A 15,655-nucleotide genomic window follows, 5' to 3' on the forward strand; every position below is an offset into this window, starting at 1 on the left:
GAGGGTAAAGGACGTGTGTTCCCGTTCACAGCAGTGAGCCTGTAGAGTCCCTGCAGCTGGGCATCCATGTGGCCAGTGAGTTTTGGGAAAGGCTGGCTGTGATTCTGTACGGAGGGAAAAACAAGAGTTTGGAAAGGATGAAGCCCTTCTGACTTCAAGTTTCAACTTTTGCAGAGAGGCAATTGGAAAGAAACCTGTAGTTTTTCAGTTCCTGCTTTCTACAGAATATTTTGGACTTCAACTCTGGAACAGCACCGGCATCACTTCCGATAGCTCTTGGAAACAGGAGCCCTGGGAAATGCTGATCATGTGAACCTACACCTTTTCATCCACAACTAAGAGCTTTGGAAGGCTCCCTGTGGGACAGAACTACATAATTTCTAATTAATATGAAGAATGTTGTCCTAATAAATCAAACAGCTGAGTAAAGTATTTAAAGTGCAAAGTCCTGCAGTCCCAGCTTCAGCCTGGGGTTTTGGCTGTGCAGGAATACTCTCACATTTGAACAGACTTGAACTCCATCCCTCCTATGGATATAGGATGTCAGGTGTCCTGTTCATGTGAGATGGTCTGGCTTCCCAGGGTCAGACACCAGGATGGTTCCTGTTATTCAACAGGACACTGAGTCCTTTCAGGAATTGCATAGAAGAGATACAGGGCTGTGGCTGGTGTTGAGCACAGTCACACAGCCTCCCCATTTAAGGGTTGCCCTTTTTTTGTCCGTGCCCTCCAAAAAAATGATGGTATATAAAATCCAGCACTGCTCTGCATTTTCCTAGTGCTGCATGGAGAGGATCATCTGGATCCTTAGTGGCAGCACCAAATGTGCCACTGCAGAATGAAACCATTATTTTATTTCTTTTCTTTTGGTGATAAGACTTTTTTAAAATTGCAGTCAGAAATTTTCTGGACTGTATCTGTGCAGCTTTCCTGAACTCTGTAAGCCACTCCAGCCAGGCCATCTTCACAGATGGCTTTGGATGAATGCAGTGTAGGAAGTGTTGCTGGGTGTCTCTGAGCTGGATGAGTGCTGCTGAGGTGTTCAGCCATCCCTTACCATCAGCTGTGAGCAGTGAGAGATGCAGAACATGCAGCTGAATTATTCAGGATGTTTCCTTGGATGAACCCCATCAGCACAATTTCTCAAAGGTCCTGCTTTCATTCCTGCCTTTCAGTGGGAGCTGCAACATTAAGTGCCTCTGAAATATTTCATAATTGAAGCCTTTAACACACTTCACATTTCAGACTCAGTAACAAGAAAAATATCTCTCTCCCAAGAGTAGAAACAGCATGTTGTGATCAAAGGAATTAGTGGCAAGTTCCTGTGAATTATTTCTGGGGATGTAATTCCCCAAATTGCTAATAAGCAATTGTCACTTTTCAAAAATCAAGGATTTTTTTTTTCTTCCGCTGCTTTCTTTCTCTTGGCTAGACTTGCTGAGAAACAGTAAACTTCCTTCTCTCTCACACAGCACCAGGAGAGCATTTCCTTTTGCTGACAACCCTTGCCTCTAATTCCCAGTGATCTGGCATTAGGGGTATAAACACTGAGTAGGCTTTTGATTCAGTTCTCTGAAGTTCTGGTGCTCCTGCAGAGTCCCCACAGGGGTCCACAATGGCAGGATCAAGGTCTGAGATGGTCCCCAACAGCCTTTGCTGATGCTGTGACCTTGCTGTGCAGATCTGCCATCACACAGGCAAGGAAAAATTGCAAGGGGCTGGCAACCTCAGGTGATGGAGAAGGGAGTAAACCACCTCTGCTGCCATTTCCAGATGCCCTTTCATTTCAAAAGAAGTGCTCCTTTCATCTCCTCACCAAAGGACCTTCCCCACCTATGATACTGATAACTATTTATGGAAAAGCTGTAGGCAAAGGGTAGTGAAGGAGTTGCTTCAGCAAGACAGAGCATAAAGATCCTTCTGTTCAGGGACCCTCTGGTCAGTCCCCCTCTGCAGTACATAAATCCTTGCCTGAGCAACTCAAGGCAGCCAGTCTGGAAAGATTTGCCCACAGACTGCACAGTAAATATAGAAACAGGCTATAAATTCCACAGCTTTGCATCCCGCCTCCTGGCTCCTAATTACCAGGGCCATGGTGGGATGGTGTTATTTCCAGCCTTGCTCTGTTAATAACCACCCATTTTCCATATAGATTTTCTTCTTCCAGGATATCAAAATGCCCCTTCCCCTCTGCTTGCCCACAATCCCTGAGCCTCTCACAATGCTCAGTGCACTTATCCCAAAGCCAGGAGGGCAGGGTACCATCTAGACTGGTACACGAAGTGATTTTCTGTGGGATGAGTTGGGAAACCAAGCTCCAGTGAAGCTCCTGCTGTTTACAAATATTTGCTTCATTTGGGGGACTAACAATAAAATACAGATATCTCATTATCGGGGGTCTGAATGACATTACAGCTGATTGAGCTAGAAGTGATTAAAGACTTTTGAAATACCGTCTCCCAAATGCCTTTAATGCTGTTTTTAAAAGTAGTTTTCCATTCGAATAGGGGAAAAAAAATGAGTGCTTTTGAAATATTTTACAAAAATTGTATTTGATCAAGATTGTGCAATTGGATTAGGTGGAAATCAGTTGGGGGCTTTGTTCATTTGCTTTTCCTGTCCAGGTTTAGTCATATGAAGAAAATCATTGTAGACAGTTTGTTCATTCTTCACTTTCTGGTAGCCCCCAGCTCCTGGCAGTACCACAGTTTCCTACTGTGCCTGGGATACCTGGTGCTTATCCCTGTATCCCTCTGTTTCGTCAGGAAGGTGTTTGGAAGCTTTGATAGCCTCCAGCTTCCTCGCTGCCCCGCTTGCACACAACCCCAAGTGCAAACAACTTCTGTGTCTGGAAAAAGTTGGAGGTGCTGACACCATTGCAGAGCACTGGTTCTCCCTGGAAGGCTGAGGATGTGGGTTTCACTAAATTTGCTGTTGTGGGTGTGGAAAAGGATATCCAGACTCATCCTGCCTAGGGGTTAGCAGGATTTAGAGCATCAGCTCCATGAGACTGAGAGTGGAAAATCTTGGAATGGGCACAAAGGAAGATTTGAGCTCTGTGACAGTTGGGAAGAACGCTGTTGGAAAAAGCCAGCAAAGAGAGTTTCTGCACTAACACTGACATCTTTTCTCTTTCATTTAGGGAGAACCAGGCCCTCCTGGTTTGCCAGGCCCACCAGTAAGTATTTTCTGGTCGATATTGACTTGTTCAACCTTTTGAGAGGGACACAGGGCATGAGCTGACACTTCCTGCCTCACTTTCCTCTTCACCTGCTGCAGAATTACCAAGAGTATGCAGGACTGGGGATGCTCAGCACTGGTCCAAGGGTCTAACACATTCTCCTACTTCATTGCTAACTGAGGATATAAATGAAATGAAATGAAAATTAAACAAATTAACGAAATAAAGCATCTGGTGCAGCACCAGTATAATGAAACTGGCACCAAGCCAGGTATACATGGTTATTTTTGGCATTGGTCTGAGTCTGCTTCAGCCCCTCACTCTGCCAGGGGGTGCTCAAAATTGTACCTGGTGGCACAGCTTTGGCCACCTGCTACATCCCTTTCTAGCCCCTGCTAAGAACAGCTTATGAGTATGTGGAACTGAGCTATAACACTGAAATGAATTCAGGATTTGGATATGGATTCGTAGCAAGATTCATCTCCTTTCATGGAATTCTTCCATGTTGCACAGTGTAAGACTGACACATCAACAAATGAGCTTCCCTCTTGTAGCCTGCATCAGTACATGCCACATTTCTCTTGTTATTATGTGGAAAATAATTGCCTGTTTATCTGATGTAGGGGCCAAAAGGTGCACCAGGGAAGCCTGGAGCAGCTGGTGAAGCTGGATTGCCTGGACTTCCTGGAGTGGATGTGAGTATTTCATCATCTTCTCTAAAGTCCTTTAAATATTTCACATAGGCACAAGTGTTTTCCTGAAGTGTCTCATCAACTTTTCTGTTTCTGCTGGAGAAGTAAAATTGGTCCTGGATCTACATATATGTGTTACATATCAGGAGCAATTTTAAGAGTTGAGGGCCTCTCTTGATTGAATTAAGGAGTGTGAGAAGAATTTTGAGGCACATAATTGACACTGTTTTGGTTTGTTTTTTTTTTATTTTACAGGGTTTAACAGGAACTGATGGCCCACCTGGCCCAAATGGGCCTCCAGGAGACCGTGTGAGTACCACATGAGATCCTAAATCCCTTTAAATGAACATTTTTCCTGATTGTACTGATGGTTTTCTCATTCCTATGTAAACTGGGGACATTCAAGTGTTGATTCTGATGTAAACCCTTGCAGAATACTTGGACCTTTGAAATGAAGTCCCAGGTGGCTTTTAATTAGGCAGGGCATGAGACCCACCTTTCTTTCACGTGGCCTTGAACAGGCTTGAGTTGCCTCAGTGTTGGGAGTACCAGTGCAGAACAACTCCAGTGATATTTCAAGTATCCAAAAAGTTTCTTGAAGCAGTCAACAGACTTAATTATGAAGTTTGTCAAAGTGAAGCTAATTTGGCCTTTATTTGCAGTCTGAGTAGGCAGCTCTGTTATGTTTATAATTACTGTTACTGTGGATTAATTATTTAAACTTTTGCCTTTCATTATTTCTGGGGCTGTCCATATGGTTGCATTATTAGTTGCTTGGCCATAGTGTTCCCCAACCAGCTTAGCAAGAAATAAGAGTTTTTTCTGCTTCCTGCATATTACAGCTCTGCTAAGGGGCACCACAGGGATAGAGTAATGACTGCCAGGGATGCTACAGATGTCCTTCAGATCATCCACAGTGGGGCCAGAAAGGTTCTTAGGCCTCCTTGTGACATTAAGGACTAAACCTTAATGAGCCACTCAGCACAGATTGTGATCCAGCATGGCTATTCTCCTGTGTCCCAGCTGGGAAGATGAGGCTTGTACCCACAGCTGGCTTACTGGCCTCTTGAACTCAGGGCTGCAGTGATGGGCTGGATGCAAATCACAGCACACAGAGGTTAAAAAAGGTGGATTTTGGTAACATGTATATCTCAATAATCTGTTTGTTGCCCCAAGGAGTTGCTCAAAGCACAAAAACCTACAGGCTGTCTCATTCAGTCAAAGGGCTGAGTGATACAGGCATGTGTGTTTGGAACGTTCTTCTTCCTCTCCCATGTGCAAGGTGAAGTTTGCGTGGCCACCGGGAATGTTGAGTGGCAGGACCCAAATATCTTGGCCACAGATCCAAGCATCTTGGTCACAGCTCCCAGTGCCTTGGTCACATTTCCCAGTGTCTTGGTCACAGCTCCAAGCCTCTGTCCATCACCACCACACTAAATCCCACTCCTTTCCTGTCCCTTGTGCCCATCTTTCTCCCCAGAGATCCAGAGCTGCAAAATCCTGGCCACTCTCAGACGGTCTGTGGCAGGAGTCCAGCACCTTCTGGGAACTGATCCCTGATTTCTAAACCAGAGAAGCTCAGGACCACACACAGTGGGCAGTTCTGTGCCCCTGTTCTGTGCTGGGTGGCCGTGTTTGCCCATGCCCACGTTAGCACACAGCTCCTGGCTCTCAGGGTAATTGAGCAGATAATTTCTGGGCACCAGAACTTCCTCTTCAGCTCTGTGGTGGGAGCACCCAGACAGAGTTGCCCTCGCTCCATGCTCTGGTTTGATGTGCTTTCCCACGTCCTGTAACTCAATCTGTCGGCATGGGGCAAACCTGGGACCTGCCATCATTCATGGGAGCTTTTCGGGGTCAGTGGTCCATCTGGAAAATTGTTTTAATTGGTCTAATAAAAACCTGGGAGAAGGGAAAACCTCTAAAAGCTTTGGTACTCTGAATGGACAGCGTTGTTATCCCGACTTCCTTTTTTCTCTCTGTCTTTTAGAACATATTTCAGTCTCACACGACTCACTGAAATAAGGTGTCTACTTACTGTTGGGGGCTTGAATTCATGCTTAACATGGTGATTTTTTTTTTCTAAATAAATTTATTTTTCTGGACTGGAGTGTCTGAGAGTGAAGCTGTTTAGGGAAGTGGGCTCATGGAAGCCAGTTTTCAGTAACACATTATTGCCCAACATTTCCTTTCCTCTCTCTGTCACATGCCTTCAGTCCTACAGTGATTCCCATCAGACCAGGGACACAGAGCAGTGCAGGCAGGCACACACAAAAGGGCTTTTATCTTCAATATCTCCTATTGCTCTCAGCATCCATTAGCTTTTCTCATGGTTCTGCTTACAGACTGATTAGATCAAGCCTGCTTGTTTTTCCAATTTTAGAAATCCTTTCTTTTCAGCTGGGAATGAGCTGGGTTCTTGCCTCTGTTCTAGATACTGGTGTCCTTCATTGGAAAGTTTTTGAAGGCCATTTTGAAGTTTGTTGCTTTGCACTGTAAGCAATAAGAAAAACGTACTTGTTAATTCTTATTTATGAATGTCATAATAATCAAGTATTTTCTATGCTCCATAGTTGTGTACTCACGAAGTTTATTATTATAAAGTGAAAATTATGATGATATTGTTTTCTAATCAAAGGAGAAAGAACATTGTTACCAGGAGAATGCTTTGAGTCAGACAATGTTATTAAAATTGAGATGTAAATTAGAGTCTCTCCTCTGAACTTGATGCAGTTGCATCAACTCAGGGACTTGATGATCTCTAATTGTACCAGGAGTGTTCACTGCTGGATGTTGCACTTTCTACGCTCCAAGATATCAAAATTAGGGAGTTTAAAGTGCATTTTGGGTGCTCTGCCAACGTTTTGGCACATTGGCCAAAGCAGAAAGGGGCGATGCAGCTGGTTTCAGAATTAGGGTGTGAGTCAGGAGGTGCCAGGAGTTCAATGTTTTCTTTGCAGGAAGAGATCCCAGCTTGTCCCTTTCAACCATCAGTAGTTGTAGGGACTTTCAGCCTCCAGATAAAAGTGGCTGGAGGACAAGCAGAGTAACCTGCAGCAAGAGAAATGAATGAGCTGACGTTTGCCCTGGGTTGATTTTTATTGGATTACAGTCCCCTGCTCACAAGACCACTCCTAATGAGGCCTTGGGTCCTCTTTCTCCTTAAGCTTAACAAGGCAAAGTATTTCTAATCTCCTTTGGTACGCAGAGCACTGGGAGGGGGCAGATGTCATCCCTGGGATCACAACAAGCAGCAGTGTGTGTTGGGATGTCTGCCAGGTCTGCCCATCCACCTTGTTCTCCTCATCCTAGGGGTAGACACCATTTAATTCTGCTTCGGGACATCCTTCTCAAGATGTTTCTGTGCAGCATTTTGAGGATGTTTGGGCTGGCAAGAGGCTGAGGGAGCCTCGTGCTGTCATTGCTTTGTCCCTGGACAAGGAGATGTCCCTGCTTTGTCCCTGCATCCCTCCAGTGCTTCTTTCTTTTTTTTTTTCTTTCCTTTTTTAAAGTTTTTTGAAGGAGTGACCAAATCACTCTGCTCTCACCAGCTGCCTGCCATGGCTTTTTCAAGGAGGGTGTCAGACCTGAGAGCATCAGTCAGCAAAACACACCCAGTGTTTCTTGGCTGGGTCAACCCCCCCACTGGAATTTTTTTTTTTTAAATTTTGGTTGGGTTTTGGTCCTGGTGGGTTTGGTTGGTTGGTTGTTGTTGGTTGTTATTAGCGGCAGGTGTTGGTTGGGGGGGTGGGGTGGGGGGGTTTGTGGGGTTTTTTGTTTGTTTGGGGTTTTTTTGTTTTGTTTTGTTTTGTTCATTTTTACATTTCCATTCACTGGGGGTGGATGAGGAGGTGACTGAGAGCTTATGGGTCAGGATTAAAGAAAAGGGACAGCTTGAACAGGGCTTGGGGCAGCCTGGTCTCATGGAAGGTGTCCCTGCCTGTGGCAAGGGGAGCAGAACAAAATGATCTTTAAGGTCCATTCCAACCCAAACCATTCTGTGATTCTGTTTCAGAATTACTACCTAGAATTAATTTTACAGTCTGGCAGCCAGTTGGCAACTCTGCAATACAGCAAAGGGGTTAAGGAGGTCTCTCTGTCTTCTTATCTTTAGCCAAGCAGGAACTTAACAACTTCAAGAGTGACTTAATAAGATCACCAAGCTCTAGTCAGGCCTAAGAGTAGGAATGAAAATTCAGAAAAGGAGATGGGGATTTGCTAGAAAGGAAGCTCATGAAGAAGCAGAAGCTGCCAAATCCTTGCCTTTGCTTGAAGGGAAAATGTATGGATTAATAAAATTCACTAGGATGAGTCCAAATTTTGTGAATAGTTTCAGATAATTTAGTCATGGGACCAACAATATGAATGTGTTATGAATGAGAATATTTCAAACAGATATAATTCAGTTTATGAATGTTTAGATGTTCATGGAGACTACTCTGAGGCCAACTGGGACTTCCAGAAGTGTCTCTTTAATCTTTTAGGAGCAAATGGTGAAGAAAGTTGCAGGGGCCAGTTCTGAACATCCGTCACCACTATCTTAAAATGTTCTTTAATCAAGCAATTAATCAGGAATGGCAGAGTCATTATTATCCATAAATTTCTGTCCTTATATTTGTGAATTCAGCTGAGCATCTCCAATTGTGTCCTGTTTCTGCAGGACACTGCTGGAATCTCCAATCAAAGATTGGTGTCAAGGAGAGCAGGCATTGTTGACTACCCATACGGAGGTGTCTCTTTTATTTCTGCTAATTTGTATCCTGTTTTATTCCCATAGGGTGCATTAGGACCTGCTGGGCCACCTGGACCAGCTGTAAGTACCTCCCAGAACAGCACAAAAAATAGAAGTGTGTAATATTATGCCAAAACCATCACCAAGAGAAGACGGGAAACTTCATATCCCAGACAAAGGGATCAAAGCCTGAATGAGTGAATATATTATTTCAAGTGCTTGAATATGTATGTATGACCTGTTCTGGTAACACAGGGCCTGTTTTTGGTCTCTGAGATGCTATAAAGCAAACCAGCTTGGGATGCAGACTAACATACCAAATGCTATTGAAATTATTAGGCATTACCTAATGTCTAATAAAAATTAAAAGGAAAAAAAGGAGAAGCAGATAAACTAGAATGTTGTCCTCCTAACTCTCTGTGTCCCACTATCGTGTCCCTGTACGTTGCTTTTCTTAGAGACATCTCATAGGTAACAGCAGTGTAAGGGGAATACAAATTATTAGAGGCAACAAAAGGGTTTATCAAGACATGAGCTCTGCTCTGATTGCAAATTATAATAATTAGGGACAGGGGAGTGCTAAGAAAAACTTAGAAGAGAAAAAAAATTTAAGCAGCATTTTCAGAGGTTTTCTTTTCTTCCTGTGTGTTCAGTTTCTAAGTGTTCTTTTACTGTTTTAAATGTTGTTTCCAGGGCAAAGGACTACCAGGACCTCCAGTAAGTAATAGGAATATTTTTTCAAAAAAGAGTTTTAAATTATTGTTTTGGCTTTATTGGATACCCTGAGTGTTACAAACCCACCTCAGGCCTTGGGTCCCTCTCCTGTGCCAGGCAGAGGAATGTGGAGTCCTGCAGGTCACTGACCTTGTGTGTTTTCTATCCTGGCCCTTAATGTGGGAAAACTGGTAAATACAAGGCACAGCAGCCTTGTAATCACTGGAAGTGTCCAGTTCTGGGGTAGCTTTAGTCTGGTGGGTTTCTGGGGCATTCCAGGGCTGCCCCGTGTCTGAGGGATGCAGACTGGCACTGCACAGTGGTGCCAGGAGTGTGTTCCATTGATGTTCACTGGTAAGCTGATGGTCTGGGTGCAGGAGGGAGCTCCTCGGGAGGACTGGGCAAGTGGGTGCAGCCAGACTGTTTGCTGGGCCCTGGGCTTTGGGGTGTCAGGGTCAGCACGGGTGTGAAATCTCTTCTCTCTGTCCAACAGGGGCCTCCAGGACCCAGTGGGCTCCCGGGTGGACATGGATTTCGGGGCCCTTCTGTGAGTTTCTCCTGCCACTTACTCCTCATTTTCTGACTGTGTCACAACCACAGAAGAGTGAGGTTCACTTCTGGTCTCTTACCCCACTCTGAAGTGAGATGCACAAGACACTATGAGCCCCACAAATGCCCATGGGCTGCTGTTCTTGCGTCAGCTTATGCAGGGTCACCCCAGTCAATCACTGCAATGACAAGAATGTGCAGCCATATCTTCCTTCACCAGCTGGGAGTAAGGACAGAAGAGCAGCCACTGTCACTAGAACAGGGATTAGATACCAGCTGGTGTGTACTTTCAGCATCCTCAAGGAAGCCACTGCACAGAACAGGACTGGTCTGGGTGACCCCCTTCTGCAGAAGCACAGCATGTTTTTGAGTGCCCACAGCTCCACTGGAGAGGTGCAGAGCCAGTGGAAGCAGGGATATGCCCTTCTGTCCTAATCCCTGTTCTTCCATGTGCATCTGGTTCTCTCCCTGCAGTCACAGAAGCCTCTGCAGAAGGAAAGGTGCAGTTTAGCCCCATTTGAGATATGTTGTCCCACATTCAAAATACACACTGGTATTTGGTATCCACGATTCACATCTCTTTACATTTCCCTTGAAGGGGAATTCTTATGATCTTTCTCTCTTTTTAGGGACCTTTTGGTCTGCCAGGATTCCCAGGACCTCCTGGACCACCTGGACGTCCTGTAAGTTGAGACTTGCAAATAAATGTGAGAAAAGCTGCGGGGGGAGTCTCGAATTTTCTCCTTGCTTCCATAACGTGCCCTTTTTATTTGCTGCCATCGCCATGAGCATTCAGCAGCCCATAAACACCCTGCCCCGAGGAGAGCAGTGACTTTTCCATGGTTGCACTTGGATCTGTTGATCTCCTGTTTATTATTTGTGCTCTGTGAGTGGAGGAACCCGGTGACAACCCAGCTTTGCCCCACACCGAGCACAGGGTGGGCTTGCTGTTCTCTCAAGGAGGGTTTATGTGGTTGCTTGGATCATGATCTGTTCTTGTAGGGCCAGCAAGTGAGGCTTGCAGCCAGCAAGTCTCTGGTTTGGGTTTGCTGTGGCCTCTCTGGGGGGTTGAACAGTGGGATCTGGAGGTCTTTCCCAAGGAGCTTTCCCCAGGCCAGGAGGAAGTCAGGTACAGCTGCTGCTCTTTAATTGCTGCCTTCATCACCTAAGGCTGAAGGCTTTTAACCAAGCCCAGCTGTGCATCTCCAGAGGATGGTTACACCCCTGATGTGTCTGTTTTGGGGGACTGGTGCAGCTCATAATGCTCCAGGTTCAGGCTGTAGGTGGGTCTGGATATGTGCCTTATGCTGATCCAGCTGAGCTGGGTCTGTAAAGTGCATTTCCTAGGAATTGTGTTTCTACCTGGTGTTTGTCTTGTTGTATTTAAAATCCCACATTTCCTGAATTGCAGGGTCTTCCAGGCACCCTTCCCGACGGCGGTGGGGACCTTCAGGTAGGTTTATTTTATGTAGCATGAAAATATGTTTTGGTTTAATCCTTGATGTGACTTTTGGTTGTCATACTTGGATGAGTCTCAGACCATTTAACACAGATTTAGACCTGCAGATGTGGGTCTAAATTACCTCACCACAGAATGCACCAGAGTGGTGTGTGTATTTACAAGATTTAAATGTTTTTTCAGGGAGGTAGATACGCACTGGAATAGGTTTCCCAAAGAAACTGTGGCTGCCCCATCCCTGGAATTGTTCAAGGCCAGGTTGGACGGGGCTTGGGGCAACCTGGGCTAGTGGAAGGTGTCCCTGCCCATGGCAGGGAGGGGTAGAAGGAGATGAACTTTAAGGTCCCTTTCAACCCAAACCATTCTGATTCTAGTGCTGATTTTTTTTCCTTGATCTTTGCCTTCCAAAATGCACATTTTGCATACATCCTTCATTTACAGAACAACTTCAGCATTTGGTAAATGACAACAGCTTTTCATGAATGTTTCTAGTCCTGCTTTGCCACAGAAAAGGTTGTGTGTGTGGCACTGTTTATTTCCATGGATGGTGGCACCAGGTTCCTATGGGCATATGCTTTGGTCAGGCTTCTTTCCTTAGGAGAAAGCCTTGATTCCTTTCTTTCAGGGGAATGAAAGGAGTGTTGAGCCCATGAGCGATGGGAGTGACATTTGCAGATTTCACAGCTGTTGTTGTGACAGCTTCTTTGGTTTTCTAATTGATGTGCCCCAAAAAAAGCTCAGAGTCAGTTCAGACTGCCTTATGGCACATCACGTGGAAGTTAATAGAAAATGATGCTATTTCTGCAAGTTTAATTTAAGTTACTCTGTGGAATATACTAGAAAATTAAATTTCTGCTACTGAGGTGTTGCCTGAGGTTTTATTAAAAGGAAAAAAAACAACAAACAAATAAAAGAAAGGCTGTGGAAGAAAATCTCATTCCCTATTTATGAAGTTTTTAGAGTATGGCCCTTTTCTCCATTAAATTTCCATGTATGTTCTGATTTATTCCCAGTCAGAGTTCCCACCAGGAGTTCACCCACCCCTAAACATTTGCAGATACCAGCTTATAGGTATTGGAGTTATTTTTCTATTGGTCCCCTTCCAATAAACTCTAATACATGTCATTGTTTCACTTAGGGAGTTGGCTGAAGGAAATCAATAGGGGTCAATCGATGCAGAGGATTAAATATGTTCCTAATGATTTACAAGGGACCAATCCAGATTCACTGGGGAACTCAGATTCTTCAGCATTTTTGACTGTGGATACTGTGAACTTTCAGAATGTCTCACAGCCCACGCTCAAAGTGAAGCAGTCCATTCATAAATTGTTATTTTATGGGTTGCTGGGGGTTGAGACCTCTAGGACCCCTTTCCGTAGGGAAATGCTGGTCAATACATGATGCTGTGATTCCATCAGATTTAGTGGATTTAGAGCCCAAACCCACATGACCTTTTCACCTCTCCCTAGGAATGAAAGCAGCCTCCCTGGATGTGCTGTGTGTGTTTGCTGAACCACATTGTTTCTGTTCCTTGCAGTGCCCAGCTCTGTGCCCACCGGGTCCCCCAGGTCCCCCAGGAATGCCAGGGTTCAAGGTAAGGAAACACCACCTGCACGAGGATCTGTGTCCCAAAATAAACCCCACTATGAACCCCTGGGGTTAAACTGCTGTGTACACAGTCCATGTCTCCTGTAGGCTCCATGCATTTGCCTGATTTATTCCTACAAATGAAATTTAACCCTTGGCATAGGGTGAGCATGGATTAAAACACCCTGCAAGCCCTGTGGGGCACAGCTGATGGACAGGAGCAAGCAGAGGCAGCAGTTCAGGGCTGCCTTTCCAAGACCTGAGAGCTGTAAAAATCTCACCTGTTCTTCAGTTGTGCTCACAGGGGAGCAGATCTTACTGGAGCAAAACATAACTTATATAATTAAATACAATTTAATTGTTGTTTTTATAGCCAGTGTACCACGAGGCAGCTTTTTGTTTATGTTGTTGGGCTCTGGTACATAAATTCAAGGTTTCAACCCTCAGGAAATCTCCCTCAGCAGCCAAACATCTCCTCTGTCCTCTCTTCACATGGAGTCTGTGCAGTGGGTTACACTCCTGCAGTGAGACTAAGTAATAAGTGACTCCAGTTCTTTCAGCAGGATTGGCAAGGAGTGGGACAACTCCTGGGAAATCTTCTCAATTCCTCTTGAGCTGACCTTTCTTGGGTCTGTTTGGTCTCTGCACTGAGTCATAAATATCATTACAAGTACACAATATTTAGGGCATAACTACTCAAAATTCATAGCTCATGAAATGGAAAAGCCTGAGAAGCTCTCCAGTTATGATGCAAATGATGCACAGGACCTTATTTGTGGTGAGGAATAACATCTGCCATGGCTGAAGCCAGTCTGGATGTCTCCCACAATGATAGGAAGGGAGCCAAGATGCAAACTGAATCAGAGTTTTATATAAAAGATTTCAGTGAGACTTGTATTTCTTTGCAAGCTTGATGATGGAGATATTAAAGATGACTTAAAAAAGGAGGTTAAAGATGCAGAATGGGGTTTTCAGAAGTGACTCAGCCCCATTTTCAGAGGTGATGGGAACTGAGTTCTGCTTCCTGATCTGTATTTGAGAATTGCATCCTGAGACCCACAGCCTGCAAGTCACTTTGGAAAACCAAATCTGGGCATTTCCTGAAACTACATCATAACTGGTACCTAACACAGGAATGGTACATGGATAGCCACCCCCAGAAGTGATCTCTGTACACACTTATAGATTATTTTCCCCATAACTTCTTCATGTTATGGGGATTTAGGTCTTACAGCTGTCTCACAAAATTTAAATTTTGAAACAAGACTCTATTGGGATGTGAATAATCATAACTCTTATTTCTAGGGACACACTGGTCACAAAGGGGAACCTGGTGAAATAGGAAAACAAGGAGAGAAGGTAAGCTTTGATTTAAAAGGGATGGGGGAAGATTTTTCTCTTTAAAAGCTCCATAATAAGTGATTTTTCAAGAAGACAGGGAGAAATAAGGCAACTGGCTGAACAAGGAGAAGTTACTATGACTGAAGTGCTTTGACTTCCATTGCTGTGCCTGTAGGACCACGTGCTACCTCTCCAGGAAAATTCATCTTCCCAATGATCATCATGTTAGGATCAGTTTGAGTTGACACCTGTTGTTTCCCATGCAGGGGTGTCAGCTCAGGAAAAGCCCTGCATTAATCACTTGGATAAATTCCTGACTGATCCAAATGTTCTTGCATGTAGAAGAAATTGCCTATAATTCTGAAGAGAAATGTGGGAGGGAGGTCCCTGGCTGTGTGTTGAGCCTCTCTCTCCTCTTTTCTAATTGATTTTTCTCTCCCAGGGTAACCCTGGCCCTCCTGGTCCTCCAGGCATTCCAGGCAGTGTTGGCCTGCAGGTAACACCTCCTCTTCTGCCCAATTCCCATGACCTTTTCACTGTGGAACTCGATGGAGCCATCAATCACCTTGGTTACACAAACAGCTCTTGCCTCTGCAGAGTTACAGATGTGAAAACTGATGCTGATGAAAAAACAAATCGTGCTGTTTCCCTGAGCTTTAATTTAGGTCTGCTTTTGGTACCTCACCTTAGATGAGAGCTGGGTTCCTGGCAGAGCCCTGGACACCTTTTTTGGTGGACCTGAGCTCTGGGCTGGCTTGAGAGCTTGGGAGGTGGGCTGGAGAGCACGGGGATGCTGAATGTCCCACATGGGCTGTCAGCACAGTGTCACTGCTCAGGGGTTGTCACCAAAAGGGTGTCCTGTTTGTGCATCAGAAAGTTGAGCTTTCTGCTGTTCCTCACTATTTCTAAATGTTTTCTGTGTTGATGAGTTTTTACCTCGTGCTGTTCTGCCCTTTTGTGTTGAACAGTGGTTGAGTTTTAACTGATTTGCTTTCTTAATTAGGGCCCGAGGGGACTGAGAGGCCTCCCTGGTCCAATGGGTCCAGCTGGTGACAGAGTAAGAAAAACCTTCTGTTTTTTTCCCCTCCAGCACCAGTTTGTCTTGTAAGAGGTGCCATTTGCACTTATCCTTACTGAATTCCACTGGGAAACTTGTACAGGTATAAAGTGTGGGCTGTGCACCCCCCCACCAGAACAACCTTCCAAAGTCAGGGGAATCCACATTTCCAGGGTGCTGGTGGGGTCAGAGCCAGCCACACTGAAATATTCCAACCAGAAGGACAAAGTGCTGTCCCCACGAGGCTGACAATGCTAAAGAATCTTGCAGAATAAAAAAAAAAAAAAAAAAAAGAGGAAGGTTTCATTTCACTTTTTGTTCTGTCTCTTTACAAGAAAAAGCC

The 15,655-nt window shown here is 44.8% G+C and overlaps 1 protein-coding gene across 1 annotated transcript in view; it reads left to right on the forward strand.

Moving 5' to 3' along the window:
• The window catches only part of COL9A3 (collagen type IX alpha 3 chain), a 34,473-nt gene that overhangs the window by 2,736 nt on the left and 16,082 nt on the right, over window positions 1-15,655 (forward strand). The window contains exons 3-14 of the mRNA XM_017815336.1: window positions 3,143-3,178; window positions 3,805-3,876; window positions 4,129-4,182; window positions 8,651-8,686; window positions 9,299-9,322; window positions 9,813-9,866; window positions 10,498-10,551; window positions 11,280-11,321; window positions 12,865-12,921; window positions 14,220-14,273; window positions 14,698-14,751; window positions 15,259-15,312. Coding sequence (XP_017670825.1) covers window positions 3,143-3,178; window positions 3,805-3,876; window positions 4,129-4,182; window positions 8,651-8,686; window positions 9,299-9,322; window positions 9,813-9,866; window positions 10,498-10,551; window positions 11,280-11,321; window positions 12,865-12,921; window positions 14,220-14,273; window positions 14,698-14,751; window positions 15,259-15,312 — 591 coding nt within the window. The remainder of the gene's footprint in view (window positions 1-3,142; window positions 3,179-3,804; window positions 3,877-4,128; window positions 4,183-8,650; window positions 8,687-9,298; window positions 9,323-9,812; window positions 9,867-10,497; window positions 10,552-11,279; window positions 11,322-12,864; window positions 12,922-14,219; window positions 14,274-14,697; window positions 14,752-15,258; window positions 15,313-15,655) is intronic.

Source organism: Lepidothrix coronata, unplaced genomic scaffold (genome assembly GCF_001604755.1).
Source record: "Lepidothrix coronata isolate B3197 unplaced genomic scaffold, Lepidothrix_coronata-1.0 Scaffold49, whole genome shotgun sequence".
NCBI classification, from domain to species: Eukaryota; Metazoa; Chordata; class Aves; order Passeriformes; family Pipridae; genus Lepidothrix; species Lepidothrix coronata.